Raw genomic sequence first — 18,706 nt, 5'->3', positions numbered from 1 at the left:
AATATAAATCACTAATAATCTTGCCCATAATGTAAAATGAACACTATAACATTGCAAATTTACAGTGTATGATATGTTTTATTATTGTTTGAGTTTATTGGTTTAGCTAAATGACCAGCAAAACCAAGCCGGCGTACACAAGTGTTTTTATTTTATTATTATATATTTTTTTCTGCCGTTTGTCCGCGTGTTCCGGCAAGGCCTGACACAAACAAACCACACAAAATAACAAATGAGAACAAGGAGGATTAGAAGAAGGAGGCCCCTGCGAAACACAATAACAGCAGAAAGGAGAAAAAAAAAAAAAGAAAAGTTATTTAGTGGCAATAAGCAATAAGCAATAAGCGAGCTCTCACCTGAAGCGCTGGAAGTGTTATTAATTTGTGCTGTGAGACAGCATCTGTTTGGGATTTAGATGAGCCCGCAAATAAGGTTAATCTAATGGAATCACAACGATTGCATTGCAAATTGTTAAGCAATCATGAAAAATATAATTTGTATGTTTGTGTTTTCCAGCAAAACAAAATTATCCCGGCCTACAATAGCATGACGCTAACGCGGTTAATGTATTCTCCGGGGCAGTGATCCAGAGGAGGAATATTATTGAAGTATCAGGTAAAAGCAATTTGGGAATGATTTGTACTGCTGGATAAATATTTGATATAATATTTCTCGGAGTGAGGAAAGGGCAGAGCGGCGGCAGCAGCGCCGGTAAAACACAATCGGCCCAATGCAGCAGCAGTAGCCCTACTCTAGCCGGGTTTGAATTTTGGCTTATTATAATTATATTAGGCTCAATTTTACATATTGATTTTTCTTTTCATTTCAGATGTATTTAAACATTATTTTCGAGAAAGCCCTTTTGCTACAGACTTCCAAATAAACAGAACGATGCTGCGTCGAGAGCTTCATGAAATGGGTTTCCATGACTAAGCAGCTGCATCCAAGCCTTACACGACCAAATGCAATACAGTGGTGAAAAGCATGCCACCACTGGGCTCTATAGCAGTGGATGAATCAAACTTCTCCATCTGGAAATCTGCTGGATGAGTCCAAGTTTTTGATTGCCAGGAAAACAGTACTTGTCTGATTGCATTGTTCCAAGTGTAAAGTTTGGTGAAGGGGGATTATGGTATGGTGTTTTTTTTTTTTTTTTTTTCAGAAATTGGGCTCAGACCCTTAGATCTAGTGATATGAACTTCTAATTCTTCTGCATAGAAAGAGATTTTGGACAATTTCATGCCTCCGACTCTGTGGGAACAGTTTGGGGGCGACTCCTTTCCATAAAAAACATGGATAAGGGAGTTAGGTATGGAATAACTTGACTGGTCTGCCTCAACCTGATAGTAATTCTCACCCAACGTCAGTGTCTGACCTCACAAATGCAAGAATTATGTAAGAATGGTCAAAAATGTCCATAAACACACTGCTAAACTTTGTAAAAAAAAATATTTTATTTTATTTATTTTTTTTTCTGGAGGAGTTAAAGCTGTTACAGCCTATTAGGAAGAAAAACTCTATGAATTAAGCAGACAAGCGAATACTTTAGGCAATGTAGTGTTTCTAGGATTTCATGGATATTCATTTTCTCAAAAAAATCATATTTGGACATTCATATTTATTTTAGGTTAAGTTTAAATAATTATAGAAATGTATTGAACATACAGTACCAGTCCAAAGTTTGGCCAAACCTTAAAGTCAGTGTTTTTTTTCTTTCATTCTTTTAAACTGTGATTCAGTGTAGATTAATATTAAAGTCACCCAAACTATGAAAAAAAATGGAATTATTTAGTGTTAAGCAAAACAGAATATGTTTTATATTTTAGCTACTTCAAAGTAGCTCATCTTGCTTAAATTTTAAACAGTTTCACAAATCTTGACTTTATTTTCTCAGTCAGCTTTATGAGGTAGAGTCACCTGGAATTCAGGCTTTCAGTTAACAGCTGTGCTGAACTCGCCATAGTCTGGATGACTTCGGTATTCATTTACAATGTAGGAAATACCTGTAATTGTATTATAAATACAAATATACCTCCATTGCAACTTACATATTTTGTTGTAACCTTATTCTAAATATTAATGGATAAATATTTGATATTTCTCTGTGTGAGAAAAGAGCACAGTGAAAAAAAAAACAAAAAAAACACACATTTAAGCCAAGACAGCAGTAGCAGCAGTGGCAGCTGGGATATGCCCTACTCCAGCCCGGTTTGAATTACAGGGTGAGTTCAGGGTTCACTACTTTACAGTTTCCTCTCTCAGCATTTGCAACATGTAAAAATGTCACAGTTTTATCCTCAGACTGACACGTTCATACCCGGGATCAGCTGCTGGCTCTGGCTGTAATGCTGGAAATAATGGGCTGGAGTCGCAGTGCTGCTCTATAAGCAGGATTTATGGGCTGAAGCAGCTCCGGCCAGGCTACAGCCAGACCCCAGAAATTAGCCACCGCAGCACAGTGAGGAATTTACTGCTTACTTTACCTCAGACTGTAAAATACTGTAATACAGAAACCAGAGAGAAATGCTGTTAACATGCGCTTTCTAAGGCTGCTAACTCTGATGAGTTTATTCTGTGCAATAAAGGAAACTCTTGCTCTTCCTTTCCTTGTGCGGTCCTAATGAGTGCCACTTTCATCATGACATTTTTGATGAGGATGCTTTCAAAGTGAGAAATTTTACCTCAGACTGTAAAGTGCGATAAAGAAACCATAGAAAATAATTATTTTTTTCTGAGTTTTATTCATTGTATCACTTCTTTTTTTTTTATTCTGAATGAAAAAAAATACTTAAATTTATTTCTGTCTTGCATTTTTTTTAAATCACAATTTGATACGAATTCATTCATTCTTTTTACTTTTATTTACATTTTCAACACATTAAACATAATTTAGCTTTTTTTCTCTCTCTGTTTTATTTATTTTATCACTTCATTTTTTTATTTAGCATAAAATAAACAACCTAAATGTATTTTTTTTTCTTGATTTTTTTTATCATGATTTGATACAAATTCATCAATTCTTTTATTTTTTTTTTTACTTTTTGCCATTTTCAGACAAACAATTTAGCTATTTTTTTCCATTTTTTTTATTCTGCATAAAATAAATTACCTAAATGTATTTCTTTCCTGATTTTTCTTTTTTTAAGAAAATTACAATTTTAAAAACAAAATCATCAATTTCTTTCATTTGTATTCACTATTTTTTTTTTTCAGTTTCAGACAAATAACACACAGACAAATTCATTATTTATTTTTTCTTTTATTTACCTTTTTTCCATTTTCAGACAAATAATTTAGCTTTTGTTCTCTGGGTATTATTCATTTCACCACTTCTTTTCCTTTTATTTTGCATAAAATAAACAACCTTACCTAACATGTATTTTTATTTATTTTTTTTTTTAGCCAAATAATTGTTAACAAACCCTAATAAAACCACACTGAGAAAAATAAATAAATAAAAAAATCAGCTTGTTCGATCCAAAAGCGTTAATTTAGGTTAGAAAATGGTCACATACAGAGAATTACGACTGTTTTTGGATCATAAAACCACCACACAGAGCTCATACCTGGACCACAGGGGTGGTAAGAAAAGAAAATGCAGCATATGGGCCTCTGGGTTTCAGCTAGAACTAAATGTGTCCAAGCCAAGAGGCACCGCTGTGCTCCATAAGCAGGATTTACAGCCCCAACTAACTTCAGCCAGGCTGCAGCAGGGCAGCGCCGAGAGAGAGAGAGAGAGAGAGAGAGAGAGAGAGCCTGGCACTGGAAATTAGTGGCCGAAGCACAATGAAGAATTTACAGTGTGTGCTTATGTTTTAAAATAGGCCCCGGCTCCCAGCGGGGAGGTCAGTGGATGCTGGAGCCGGGCCGAGCGAAGGCCAGCTGGGACGGGAGAGCAGCTGGAGTCCCTCTACCAACCGGAGCTTTGATGTGGCTGTGGCAGCAGGGCCAGTGTGTGTGTGTGTGTGTGTGTGCGTGTGTGTGTGAGAGAGCCCTGCAGTCCTGCTCTGTCACAGTCCAGGCCGCCCCAGGAAGCATTTAATTTTATTAAGCCCTCTCCTGCACTGCTGCCGCGGCCGCGCCGGAGCGGAGAGTCGGCACTGGGATACCTGCTGAAACCCACTGCTCCACCATGCAGCATGCTAATACTGCAGCACTACAGAACATTTTCATACCAGCAGTTCTGCAAAAAATACCAATTTTCCACCTCATAACAAGTTGAAACATGTGCAGCATCTGAAGTACACTTCCTTAGTTTAGTTCTGGAGCTCTGAAAGCTACAAGGCTAATGTCCTTGCTAAAAAATAATACAAAAAAAAGTTTGCCAAGCTTAAACTGGTTAAACTGGTTAAGCAATTGAGATTCTGATAGATATGGAGCCCGATTTTAGCAACCTATAGGCAAGCCATTAACCGTGCACCATGCAGCTTGATTTTAGGGTAGTGTCAGTGTGTCTTTGCTATCGTAATGACGGGAAAAGTACACCTTGTGTGGTTCGAAATGTAAAAAAAGGCATGTACTAATTCTTGTAATTAGCTATGAGTTGTGTTATAGGTGTAACATTAAATATGAACCAATCAGTGTTTCACTTGCCATTTCCTTTAAGAGCCAGATGCACTCTGACTTTGGCGGATTGATATTTTAACTTGAGGTTAGTGCAGCGCTTCTGTGCTTCTCAGCAGAGAAAACAAAACTAACTGAAATGTTGTAACGAGTGCACACAGAGTGTACCTGCAGAGTTAAGATATGGTAACGTATGGACATCTGACTGTTGACGGTTGTCAGGGTTTTAATCAGTCAGTGGAGTACCTGTGCTTTCCAGTGCCAAAATAGCAATACACCAGAAATGTACCTAAAAATACACCTCACTTCCAGACCACCACGCCCATCAGTGTAGATATATTCCCAAGCACGTCCTCTATTGAAACAATGCAGGTGGAAGTAGTTTGTTCTTGGAGTGTAAGATAGCAATGAACAATGGTTTACAGTGCTGTAAAACAGTATTTCCCCCTACAGATTTCTTTTGTTTTTGCTTTTTTTTATCACACTCACACTTTAGCACATTTTAAGACAAAAGTTAGCCAAATAAATATACAAAACAGTTTCTAAAAGATAATTTAATTCATTGAGGGGGGTGGGGGGAATCTATCCCAACCAATCTAGCCCTGTGTGAAAAAGTATTTATCCCCTAAATCTAATATTTTGGTTTTGCCACACTTGGCGGCAACAACTGCAATCAAGCATTGGTCATATCATTGGTCATTCCCTTAAGTCTTTTCACAGCTCTGGAGGGATTTTGGCCCATTCTTCTTTACAGAAGTTTCGAACTTTGACTAGTCCACACCAAAACCTTAATTTGTGGATTGCTAGAAATGTTCCTGAGTTTGATGCAGTGATTGCTATTACAGAATCACAGACTGTACAGAAACATACTATTTTTAATTCAGTGCTGCCTAAGGGGACCAAAGATCACTTACATCCAGTACTGACTATCCCTTGTGCGAAGGGCTTTTTCCAGAGCCATTCAGAGGAGGACCTGCTGGTGTGCTTCAGATCATTGTCCTGCTGCAGAACCCAAGTACAACTGACCCAAGTCAGCTTGTTAACTAACATCACAGGGTTGAAATTATCAACCAATGTGTCTATTATGACCAGCATGAATGGACCGAGTGACTTGAATGACTGTCCATACTTGTCAACCAGTCAGTCATAACCATGCTGATCAATCCAGTAACCAACATGACCATGCTAGTCAACCAGTCAGTCATGAACATTACGATGAACCCCATGAACAACATGACCATGTTAGTCAACCAGTCAATCATAACCATGACCAATTGTGACCATCAACCCTATGATTAACCCTATGACCAACATGACCATGCTAGTCAACCAGTATATCAAACCAACAAGACCATCCTAATCAACCAATATTGTAAAGCTTGCTAATCACTATAACCAGCAATATCTAGCATGACCAGCATTACTGACCATCCTGATTATGCTGGTCTACCAGTATGAAGAGCCTGACAATGCCAGACAACCAGCCTAACCAACATGACTGTACAGACCATGTATACACACTGCCTGCCCAAAAAAAGGGTTACACTGTAATATTTGGTTGGTCCACCTTTAGCTTTGATTCCAGCACACTGCAATCAATCAATTTGGTCCAGAACATGGTTTGCAGTACCTTCTACACCTGCTATTTTGATTCGGACCAACATACCTTAAAATCCAGAGGTCAGACTAAGACAAGATAGGTGTGAAAGCATCAATAGAATCCAAAAAAAAGTAAAGTAGGTCTAATAGCCAACACTGGCCAGCACAGTGTAAAAAAACAGGACGTGGTCCAAGTTCGTCTCATGGAGGGAAAAAAAAAAAGCAAGCACACTCTTTGCTACGCAGCAGTTTTGTTCCCTTTCAGACTTTTTTTCGCCTTTTCTTCGTACCTCTAAAACTGATGACTAAGACTACAGAACTTATTTGGTGGAGCAGGGAGCAGCTTGATCGTGCAGATTAGCATTTTTCGGAAGGCTCTCAACAAGCTCCCGAGCTTCGTGGAGAGATGCCGCTTGGAAACGCATCATCGTCACCAACCTCTCTCAATAATAACGCGTGCCATTTGATCCCGTACGCGGAGTCGGCCGCACTCGACGGCCGCTGGCGCTGCTGTTTCATTACTCATTGCTCTGTGGGGGCTAAATATGGCTGTCACTTGACCTCCATTGATGCAATTCGCTTTTCATGTATCTGTGCGGATGCTGCTGAAGTGTCTGGCTGCTAGCTAGCTGCCGGCTGGAGTGTGTGGAGGCTAGCTGGCATTAGCTAGCATGCTCCCACCACTTTTCGGTCTCCGCGGTTTGATGCTCGCGGCCCTGGGTGCTGTTTGCCGAACGCCGCGCATCCCCTCCCATCGCTGGCCGAGGGTTTTAGACCGAGTGAATACAGGGGGGGGCCTATTTGAAATTTGGAGACATCAAAGATTGGCGGGGGGAAGTAGCTCGGCCCTCTCAGCCACCCCCATATTAGCATGAGGAGGGTGACGATGGGGGAAGATGAAAGCACACACACACACACACACACACACACACATATACACACACACTGCTCAACAACAAAGCCGAACTCCACCGACGGCATGGACCTCCACTCCAGATCAATACGTTTAACCTTGCTACAAAGAGGCTTTGATAATTTGGGCTCAGCATTTACCAACATAAAAAATAAAGGAGCCAATGGGGGCGAGCTGGAGGGATGCCAGAGAAGAGCTCCTTTGCTTTTTTATTTATTTATTTTATTTTTTTTCACTGTACAAACTATTTTGGGTAATACATATAAATAATAAACGAAAAATATATAATATAATAGAATCTACAAATATATATATATATTTTTTTTTTGTTTAGACTTTAATTTGTTTAAACAAAAAGGGAAAAATATAATTAAAGCTGGAGCAACAATCTCCTGTTGATTTGCATGAGTATTTATTAATAACACTTTATTAAAAAATAATGTTTTGCAACACTTTAGACGTGGCTACAGCTCTCTTTAGCTACTTTAAATATAGGTATAGGAAAATGCTGAATAAATATTAATAACTAACAATGATTGTAGGTATTGTGATGACTTACTCTGATGAGTAGCTACACTCTCTCATTAAGATGTATATGCATTAATAACACTGTAATAACACTACACTATTAATGACACTAGAGTGAATACAGTAAACACAGTATTAATAACACTCTAAATGTAGGTATTGTGATATACACTAACGAGGTGGAGCTTAGTCTCTCAGTAATTAGAAAGAATATAAGTAACAGTTACTGAATACATTTAACACTATAACACTATAAATGAATGCACTGCAACATATAAGACACTGTACACAAGTAAAGGAGAATATGTACTGTATTAACACTGTAATAACTAATAAGTAAATACAGTATATGTAGTATTAATTTAAATATATTTTTTTACACTTTTTTCCCAAAAATGCTAATGTTGCTGCACCTAGCCTTAGTAGACATCTGGAAGTCGAAGCTTACTTTAAATAAAATGTTTTTTTTGTTTGTTTGTTTGTTTAATCAGCAATTACAGTTTTGTTTACTTAGCTTAACGTTTAAGCTAAGTGAGACCTGCTGAATTAGCAAAAAAAAAAAAAAAATGGCGACACCCCTGTTCCTCACTAGTGTCGCCTAATGTGCCTTATAATCCTGTGAGCCTTTTATATGAAAATGGACCAGAACATAAATTACTATTATAATCTGGTGTGCTTTATCTATAAAAATAGACCAGAAAACAGATGTTCATTGTTAGTGCACCTCATAGCTTGAAAAATATGATACTACTGTTTTGTTATACAAGATTTACTTGTTATATAATTTACTGTCAGCCCATCAGAAACCTTCTTTTTTTTTACAATGTAACCTGATAGTACCTATTTTTTATCAGTCTACAAAGGCACACTCTCCAAGCCAGTCTGTTTAACCTCAAGTTGTTTGGTGCAAATGCGATATTTAGCACATCCAGGCCCGGCCAAGAGGAGGGTGCTGTGAAAAATGGATGCCAGCGTGCCACGGCGGGTACTAAACAGGGAGGAAAAATAAAGGTTATGTTCTACACTCGCACGCCCGGCTCTCCTGAACTCCGGCTCCGTCTGGAGGTGCCCAGGTGACGGCGAGGAGGCTGTTGATTGCCTGTTTTTGTCATGCGGCACCATCCATCATACTATTAGCGATGCAGGCAACAGATTCCAGGCCATGTGCGGTGGGATGAGACGGTGGAGAATAGCAGCTATTCTGTTTCCAATTCCGCTGCAGACGGAAAACTTCACCGCGCCGGCTCTGTTCTTTCTGTTTCAGTCTGACCTTGCCTGTTTTTCTTTGTTCAGTTATTTTAGAGGAGATTATCTCGGAGCGATCTCGCCCTTCGCTAAACGTGGGAGTGTAAAATATCACTGCGGTTGATCTAAACCAAGTTCTGCACTATTCATTTTTGAAAAGTTCTTAATACACTCATTTACAAAAAATAAATAAATAAATTAAAGAACTCAGCACACAAGTACAGTATGTCTCGGGCAGATAGATATATACTGTAAATATTATATAGTTGTACAGGTGTAAAACTACTTCCAATGCTTCTAAAGCGCTGCCACTATGAGCGGGAGGTCGCAGGATCGAACCCCTGCTCATGCAGCTTTCCCATCAAGCTGCCGGCACTCAGAGGGAGCAAAATTTGCCCTGCTCCCTCCGGGTGGGTAGATGGCGCTCTCTCCCCACATCACTAAAGGGTGATGTCCACAGCACAGGGCGTCTGTGAGCTGATGTATCGGAACCGAGTCGCTGTGCTTTCCTCCGAGCGTTAGCGCTGTGATGCTACTCGGCAGTGCTGCATCAGCATCAACTCGAAAAAAGTGGTGGCTGACTTCACATGTATCAGAGGAAGCATGTGTTAGTCTTCACCCTCCTGGTGTGTTGGGGCATCACTAGTGATAGCGGGAGGCCTAATGAGTGGGTTGGGTAATTGGTTGTGCTAAATTGGGGAGAAAATGGGAAAAATTAGAAATAGAATTATAAAAAAAAGACTTATACTGTATTCAGCGGTTAGAAACTTGGAGAAAATTGGAGGGTCCAACTAAATATCCTAATATAAAGGTTTAGGCTTTGTGTTGAGGTCAAGATTAGGGCCAGGGTTAGGGTCAGGTTTTGGACTGAGGTTAAACTTAGATTATAATAATTTGAACTGAGTTTTAACAAATAATCTTCAATGTTTTACTACATATACTGCACTGATTGGTTGTTGAATCAAGGTTCTGTATTGGATATTGCAACAGCCAGGTTTGAGTGTAGAGGCCTCATGGTGAGTGCCTTGATCCTTCCTTTCCTGTAGAGCAACATTCTGCCCTAATTTCGGGTGTGATGATCTGGGGAGCATCACATTTGACAGTCAGTCACCCCTAGTAGCGATACGAGGGACATTAACAGCTCAGTGATATGTGCAGAACATCCCACAGGCCAAGTGTTGCTTTTAAGGGCTTCTTACTGGCATTTTTCAGCAGGATAATGCTCAACCACACACTGCAAGGTTTTTCCAGGAATGTCTCTACCAGATTTGAATGCTTCCTTGTTTTGTTTGGTCACCAGAATTATCAACAATCATGCTTTTATTAGATCATTTGGGATGCCAGCTGTGGTCAACATCTGGGGGTAAATGTTCTGCAAGATGCCATACAGAACCTGTACACATCCATTCCTATCTGCACCATCTGTATCTCATCTTGTATCCAAACTAGAGATGCCAAACGAGGTACTAGAGCCTTAGCAAACTTATTGGTATGCTACTTATTTATTTATTTATTTTTGATTTTATATAACACATTTTGGACCATATATTATTTGCAGTCTTCTCAGCAACTACCATCGAAATGTTCATAATCGAAGCAATCCTAATAGACTTGCCTTCAGAATTCCCACCGGACGTCTTCAGAATATCAACTGCAACTCCAACTGCATTCGGTGTGCAGAAAAAAAAAAAACATCTCCATATACAATTTATTTAAATTTGGCATGAACATCAAAGAGCATACACTGTGTCTAATAAACATCCCATGTTTTAGTCATGTTATTTGTATGCAAACACTATGCGCCGGAGCGTCGCGCTGGTTCATCACTTGCACTGGAGATGTCCTTGGGAGATAAGAGCGCTCCATTGTACTCGAAGCCTCGGCGAAGGCTCCTCCATTTGCATACAATGGCTAATCCATATGCAAATCCATGCTAGGGTTCAGAACCAGTACCAGAACACAAGCAAGTGAGGGGTAGGAATTTCAGAACCTCTGAGCCGAGCACACCTGGATTTGACAGCGAAGGTTGCTAATCTTGTTGCAGCAAGTAGGAAGTGTGGGATTGTTACGCTATTCAAAAGTAATTATAAAGGAAAAAAGTTACCAGGAACAGTCTATCTTACACCCTGTCAACCGTCTATTTTCAATTAATTTTATTATTTATCAAAAATCTACACGGATGGGCATAGTGGTCTGGAAATGAGGTGTGTTTAAGTTAATATCTGCTGTGTTTCTGTCTTGGTGGCAGGAAATACAGGTGCGCCACTGACTGATTAAAACTCTGACAACAGTCAACAGTCAGACACCCAATTCTCTCTTAGTCACACATGTATGTGGATGGAAAAACAGCTTTTACATCAACAATAAACAGAATAAAGAATAAAATAATAACATTGATGTTCCCTTAAATGAGCCTGCTGGTGTATCTTCACAGTGTGAACGAATAGGTCAATATCCTCTGTATAGACGCACAAAAGCGCCGCGCTGTTAAGATACGAATGTGCCAAAGTCAGAGCTCACCTGACTCTTAAAGCGAATGACAACTGGCACACATTTGATTGTTTGTTTCATGTAACGCTCAAAACACGCCCATGCCTTTTGCACATTTCGAGATGCACAAGGTGTATTTTTTGTTTACTCACGATACCAAAGACAAACCAAGCCACCCTAAATCCAGCTGCACGATCCTTGTAAGTCCCTTGTAAGTCATCAAGTGGTAGAGGTTCCTAATGGAGTCCATTGATAATCATTTTATGCACCTGAAAAATTCTCACAAAGTTCCTTCAAATTTTTAGGAATATTAATAGGCATACCAATAGAATCCCACACACATTTTTATTTAGGGATAGGTCTGGCAATGCAACTGTCCATGACTGTCTACATTATGTGTCTTCAAGGCAAACTCTTAAAAAATGGCAGCAGTGTGGGGAAAAGCATTGTACCGTTGGAACAAGAGCACCAGAGTATTGAACCAAAGGTTCATGGACACCAGTTCTCGTGAATTTAATACAGCATTTAACTATTTTATGTTGCTTTCATTGCTAAACCATGTCAAATTCAAATGCACACATTCACATTGTCTAGTCCTTGTAGTAGCGAATTATTGCCAGCTGAATACTGAACTCTCTGGAGCAGGTACACTAGCATGAACATAAAGCAGTCAGACTAAAACCAATTCCAAGAATAGGTAAGAGGGGTGTAAAGATCCCCAGCACTGAGCTTCAGTATTGATGCTGTAGCTGAAAACAATCAAATCCTCACAGCAATGCTCCTGCAAAATCTACTAGAAGGTCTTTACTGTACAGTAGAGTTAGTCACTCTAACAAATGCAGGGTAAACTATTTTTTTAAATGTAGAAATAAACAGTTTTCCCAATTCATTTGCCTATAGATTGTCCATAGGTTTAACAGTATTAAATCACAAATACATTGCTATTATACAGATAGCGTATAATGACAGCTGTGGTATATTAGTTTCTCTCACCCGTTTAAGTGTGAGGATTCCCTCCTGAGTCTGTCCATCAGTGATGATCTCAAACACATCCCTCTCGTCTCCTCCAATGATCCTGTACGTTGATTTGGCGTTTTCTCCGATGTCTCGGTCACTCGCCTTCACTCTCCCGCCAGGTTTCCCAATGCCCAGATCCTCCGGAATGGTAAACTCATACAAACCTGAATATAATGGAATATAACCATATTTAATATAGATTAAGCTGGAAAGTTTATACTGTACAAACACTGGAAATGCCTGAAATGTATTACATACATACTGTATATGTTTTTATCTTTGCCATTAAGTGCCCTGTTGAATATGCAGAAGCCAGTATGAAATAATTCTACCCAAAACACCAAATTTAACAGCACTGATTCCCATCCCAACACCCGAAATCTTGGTGGGAAACTGGCTTATTGGGCAGATTTTGATCATTTTGACTTATAGTGCTTTTCCACCAAAATAACTCTTGAACCAGTTCTTGAACCAGTTCCGTTCTGGCTTATAAGAAGCGTGGTGCTTTTCAGCAAACTAGCCCATATTTCCACCAGTTTTAGTGGAACCTTCAAAACATCAGATCATACGTTGTCAACAGAGAGTGTTGTCATCTGGGTTCACACTTAAAAACTTTGTATTCATTGGTTCCCACTGCAAGAAAACGTTCCTGGTTCAGGAACCTACTTTTGTTGGTGGAAAAGTGGCAAATAGTTTAAAATTAGTTAAAAGGTTTGTGAACCAGAACAGTGCCGATTCCACATCATTTAGAATATTTGCTCATTCTAGAAATGTATTTATATAAATTGTATACATTTATTGCAATGTCATGACTAAACTGAGATCGCTTTCACCTTTTGAGAACTTTGGTGGGTTATCGTTGATGTCCGTCAGCGTTACAGTCACTGTGGTGGTCCCTGACATTCCTCCCATGTGACCCCCCATGTCTCTGGCTTGAATAACGACCAGGTACTCTTCCCTCATCTCCCGGTCCATCCCGGCCAGCGCCACCTTGATCACAGCTGAGAAAAGCAGGGAAGAAAACAGAAAAATTACGATGGTTATGAAAAAGTGCTGTATCTAAAGGGGACATTTAGAGAAGCATGAGGACTGAGGTGGTTGTCCTTATATGATGCACTTATATGACGCAATATTTTACAGTTAACACCTATAACATGCAGCGTGGAAGCAACATAATACTGAAACTGCTTTATTAAGTAAAAATACTATAGTGTTGTTTTAATTTCCATGGAGTCCTTATCTACCTTACATTTCAACAATTTATTGAAAATATTTTCATTGAACAAATAGTGTTTATTTAATGGTTTCAGCCTAAATAGCCCTGGTTTTGTTTGTAAAAAAAAAAAAATGGTTGTACAATCCCATTTGCCCAAATGCCAATTAACCAACAAACCAATCAACCAAACCAACCAACCAATCAACCAAAAGAAACAAACCAACAAAACAACTGAACCAACCAGTCAATCAAACAATCAAACAATCACCTCTTCAATCAACCAGTCAAAAAGCCAATAAAACCAACCAACCAATAAACCAATCAAACAGCCAACCAATCAACCCACTAAACCAACCACGAATCAACAAATCAATCAAATAACCAACTAATTCTAACAACAAGGCAACCAACATATACATACAAACAAACAAACAAACCAACCAACCAACAAAGCAACTGAACCAACCAACCAACCAACCAAACACATATTCAATCTACCAATCAATAAACCAATCAAAGTATCCAATCAAACAGCCAACCAACCAATCAACCAAACCAATTAACCCACCAAACCAAACAAATGATCAACCAACAAATTCTACCAAAAATCAACCAACCAACAAAACTAAACAAACAAACAAACCAAAACAGTATTTCTTACATTTATTTTAACTATTATTTAATGGCAGACTATATGAATTGCTGTCTATTCATTTATCTATTTATTTAGTTTTGTTTGATTTATTTTGGACTTCTTGCTTTCTTACTTATTTATTTGTGTTTTTCATTTGCTCCCAGTCTTTTTCCTGATTAAGTTTAGTACATGATTCTCAAAGGAATTTCTCAAATGCCGTAAGATACATCCAAAAATGTCTTTATCACGATTACATGTCATATAACACGTTAATACTCTATAAAACACTTTGACGATTCTAATGCACAGGTTCTGCTATAAATAAAATAAAGCTGTTTGAGGTTCTCTTTGATTTGTACATTAATGATCTACTACTGCAATTTCCCAGCTTTTACAAAGCAAAAATTCCCATTTGAACCGGGCGAAGCTGCCGTCAGAATCGATGTCTATCTGCTGTCTGCTCTTCCTCTGTGGGCTTTCTCAGTTGACTAATTATCTCAATGATTAGCCTTTAGTCAAAGCTTTCTCTATTCCCTGCTGGAGCTTCACCAAAGACCTCCGAGCTCCATCATCTATCCAATATTCCAGCAATGGAGAGAAGTTATTCCACCCTTCCACCCTTTTACATGAGCAAAGATGTGTGTAGAAGTGTGTGTTAGTGTGTGTAGATGTGTGTAAAATGTTTTAGATGTTTATAGAGGTGTGTAGACTTGTGTAGATGTGTGTAGAAGTGAGTATAGATGTGTGCAGACGTGTGTGGAGATGTGAAGAAAGGGATAGAAGTATGTAGATACATGTGTAGATGTGTGTAGAAATGTGTATACGTATATGATTCTTAGTGTGTATATTCTAAGTGTGTAAATGTGTGTGGTAGTGTATAGGTGCCTGTGTAGAAGTGTGTAGATGTAGGTAGACATGTATGTGTATAGAAGTGTGAATATAGAGTATGTGTAAAAAGTCTGGGTACATGTGTTTATGTGTTCAGAAATGTATAGAAGTGTGTAGATGCATGTATAATTGTGTAGACGCATGCATAGATGTGTGTAGAAGTGTGTAGAAATGTGTAGAAGTGTGGAAGTGCGTAGATGTGTGTAGAAGGATGTGAATGTGTGTATGCTTGTGTAGATTTGTGTAGATGCTTGTGCTGAAGTGTATAGAAGTGTATAGAAGTGTGTGAAAGTGTTTGGAAGTGTGAGCAAGCATCCATAAGCATGTAGACTTGTGTAGATGTATGTATATGCATATGAAGATGTGTGTAGAGGTGTGTAGAAGTGTGTAGAAGTATGTAGAAGTGTCTAGAATCACATAGATGTGTGTATAATGTGTAGATGCATGTGACGAAGTGTTTAGAAGTGTGTAGACATGTGTAGAAGTGTGTGTAAGTGTCTAGAAATGTGCAGACGCGTATGTGGAACTGCATAGAATCATGTAGATGCTTGTGTAAATGTGTAGAAGTGTGAAGATGTGTGTGGAAGTGTGTAGAAGTATGTAGATGCATCCAGAAGTGTAGACATTTTTTAGAAATGTATAGATGTGTGTATAAGTGTGTAGATGCATGTGTAGAAGTTTGAAGATGCTTGTACAGAAGTGTACCGACTTGTGTAGACTTGCGTAAAAAGTGTGTGGAGGTGTGTACACATGTGTAGAAGTGTGTAGAAGTGTGTAAACTCCTCTGAAGCTCCTCAGAAGTGGATGAATCTCAGCTGTGGCTCGGTGAAAGCAGCTGTAATGCTAATGCTGTAATGCTAATGCTGTAATGCTAATGCTGTGCGGATATTAAGCAAGCGGGTCGGTGACGGGGGATGCAGGGCTGTGCTGTTTTTCTGAGTTAGCATTGCAGATGAGCTTGTTTGTTTGTTTGTTTGTTTGTTAGGAGTTGTGTGCTGGCACCGGGAGTCCTGTGTGTTCAGACCCGGTGTGAATTATGCCGTCTCCCTCGTATAATCTTAAATATTGTATGCAGAGTGCATCTTCCTTTCCTGACTGTCGTGGCGCGGTGGGGAATTCTTAAAGCACAAAATTTGTTCAGACAAAAGAGTACACCCAGAACATCAAAGCAGGACTGAAAAAATAACTCTTTTTCTTTTACTTTTTTACTCTTTCATTTACACTTTTCATTTTATACAATCGCTTACAACAGTAATAAATATTGTTAATTGCATTAAAGGTAATACTTTCTTAATTTTTCCCAATTTCTCCAGGCCAATTGTCCCACCCATTCAGCTGCTACTCAGCTGTATATCTCCCATTACAAGGGAGGGTAAAGACTAGCACATGCCTCCTCCGACACATGTGAAGTCAGACTGCTGCTGATGCTGTAGCGTTACAGAGTAGCATCACAGCGCTAACGCTCGGAGGAAAGCACAGCAGCGACTCGGTTCTGATACATCAGCTCACAGATGCAGCCTTGTGCTGATCCACATCACCCTAGGAGTGATGAGGGGAAAGAGCACCATCTACTGTACTGTACCCACCCAGAGAGAGCAAGGCTCTCTCAGGACTCCCTCCGGCAGCTGATGGCAAGCTGCATGACCAGGATTTCAAACAACAATCTCATATATCATAGTGGAATCGCTTTAGTGGCCTAAAGTGTAATATTATTTCTAACTACATACAGTATTTTGTGATCTAAAACATTTTGAAATATTTACAAATATTTTATGTTATCAAGAATAGTAACATGTTTAATGTTTGGGGCCAAGGTGTATTTAATAAATTCTGTACTCTTAATGGGAAATCCCCCTCCCTCCTCAAAAATGGACCTAAAAACGACTAAAAATATCTGTTTTACGAAAATGGCTTCAAAAAGCACAAGCAACGTGATTCATAGTTCCTACGATCCTGCAAAATTCTACATTTACAAGTTGAAAGCTGTGGAAGAAGTAGCATATATTTTATTATTATTATTATTATTATTATTATTATTATTATTATTATTATTATTATTATTATTATTATTATTATTAAAGTGTAAAGTGTATTATTATTATTATTATTGTAGTGTAAAATGCTGATATTTTTATTTATTTATTTATTTATTTTCATGCTTCATAGAGCTAAAATAGCCTGAGGTCAGATTGACCCCAAACAACTGATGCATACAAAATGTGTACAGGACAATGAAAACTTATTCTCATGTTAATTTTACAGTATATTTCACCATTAAGTTAGAGGTTTGAGGTTGATTTGCATTTTAGACCTCCATTACATTTATATCTTCAGATGATTTGCCTTTCTTTCTTTGTCTACTTAATATAAACATATGTGAAGCATATTATTATTAAATGTCCCTTTGAAGACCGCTGTCAAATGGCTAATCTGCCTTTTCTGGTGTTCTGTTTTTTTGTTGTTTTTTGTATGTTAAAAAAAAAATAGAGTAAAAAAATGAGGTTTGAGGTACAAAATAACAATAAATTAGCATTTAAAGAAGCTAAACGTTGAATGGAGACTAATTGACCAAAAATATAATAATCGGAGGGCTAACCAGACACAAATTTGCTAAAGTAGAGGTTTGTTTAGTCTGGTTTAGGCCAGACTCAGACTAGTAACATACTATAAATGATTCAGTATCTAGGGAAATCTGTTTTGTCTGCTTGTCTACTTAATGCTGGTTTTGGAGTGCATGTCTTTCTGACCCTTCCACAGAGAGGTCACATCATTTGTACAGAAGCAGCAGCTAACAGCTAAGAGCTAACAGCTAGCCGTCCACAGTCTGAGTCTGAGACGTTTTCTGGTGGCAGAGTGCCAGGATTTGGTGAGGAGCTATTAGGGAAAGGTAGGCAGGAAATAAGCTCAGAAAGCAAAGTGGTGGAAGAGAAGGACCTCCTGTAAAGCCCTGCCATTCTGGGCAGCTGCTGGGTCATGTCGCCAAAGTCAGGCTGTACGCGTTTCCCCGCGAGCTATTTGAGATGCTAGAAAATGCAGGGCAGTCACTCTCTCTAAAAAAGAAGAAGTGGTGGCAGCCTTCAGCAAAATGTGTCCGAGCTTTTCAGTGAGAGGAAAAAGCTTACTGTGGGTTACGACCGGCAAAACAATTTACAAAACGAGGACATAAAGCATCAGTGACTTCAAATATTAATTTCTCAAAGCATGAAAGAATAGATTGTCAGGTTTATGGTGCAGCAAAGTTAAATAAAACTACCTCCACCATGTTTGGAAGCTGTTTATTTTATTCTGGCAAGGTTTCACTGTGAGTTGTAGACGAAACTACCTCCCCCTTTTTTGGAAGCTGTACTTTATTGTGGCTAGGTCTCACTGTGAGTTGTTGTTGAAACTACCGCCATCATGATTGAAAGCTGTATATTTTATTCTGGCTAGCTCTCACTGTGAGTTGTTGGTGAAACTACCTCCCCCATGTTTGGAAGCTGTATATTTTATCCTGGCTAGCTCTTACTCTGAGTTGTTCATAAAACTACCTCCACCATGTTATATTCTGGCTAGGTCTCACTGTGAGTTAATTTCTTAAAGTATGAGAGTATGGGTCGTAGGGTTTAGGTTGCAG

General features: G+C 38.8%; 1 protein-coding gene across 1 annotated transcript in view; it reads right to left on the bottom strand.

Annotated features, from left to right (window-relative positions):
- cdh8 (cadherin 8) overlaps positions 1-18,706 on the bottom strand; it is a 229,058-nt gene that overhangs the window by 45,840 nt on the left and 164,512 nt on the right. Inside the window, exons 5-6 of the mRNA XM_049471151.1 lie at positions 13,189-13,356; positions 12,332-12,519 (exon numbers count right to left, since the gene is read on the bottom strand). Of these exons, the coding sequence (XP_049327108.1) occupies positions 12,332-12,519; positions 13,189-13,356 (356 nt within the window). The remainder of the gene's footprint in view (positions 1-12,331; positions 12,520-13,188; positions 13,357-18,706) is intronic.

This window comes from Astyanax mexicanus, chromosome 23 (genome assembly GCF_023375975.1).
Source record: "Astyanax mexicanus isolate ESR-SI-001 chromosome 23, AstMex3_surface, whole genome shotgun sequence".
In the NCBI taxonomy this organism is placed as follows: Eukaryota; Metazoa; Chordata; class Actinopteri; order Characiformes; family Acestrorhamphidae; genus Astyanax; species Astyanax mexicanus.
The sequence above is the reverse complement of the archived record's forward strand: the minus strand, read 5'-3'. Positions and strand labels throughout refer to the sequence as shown.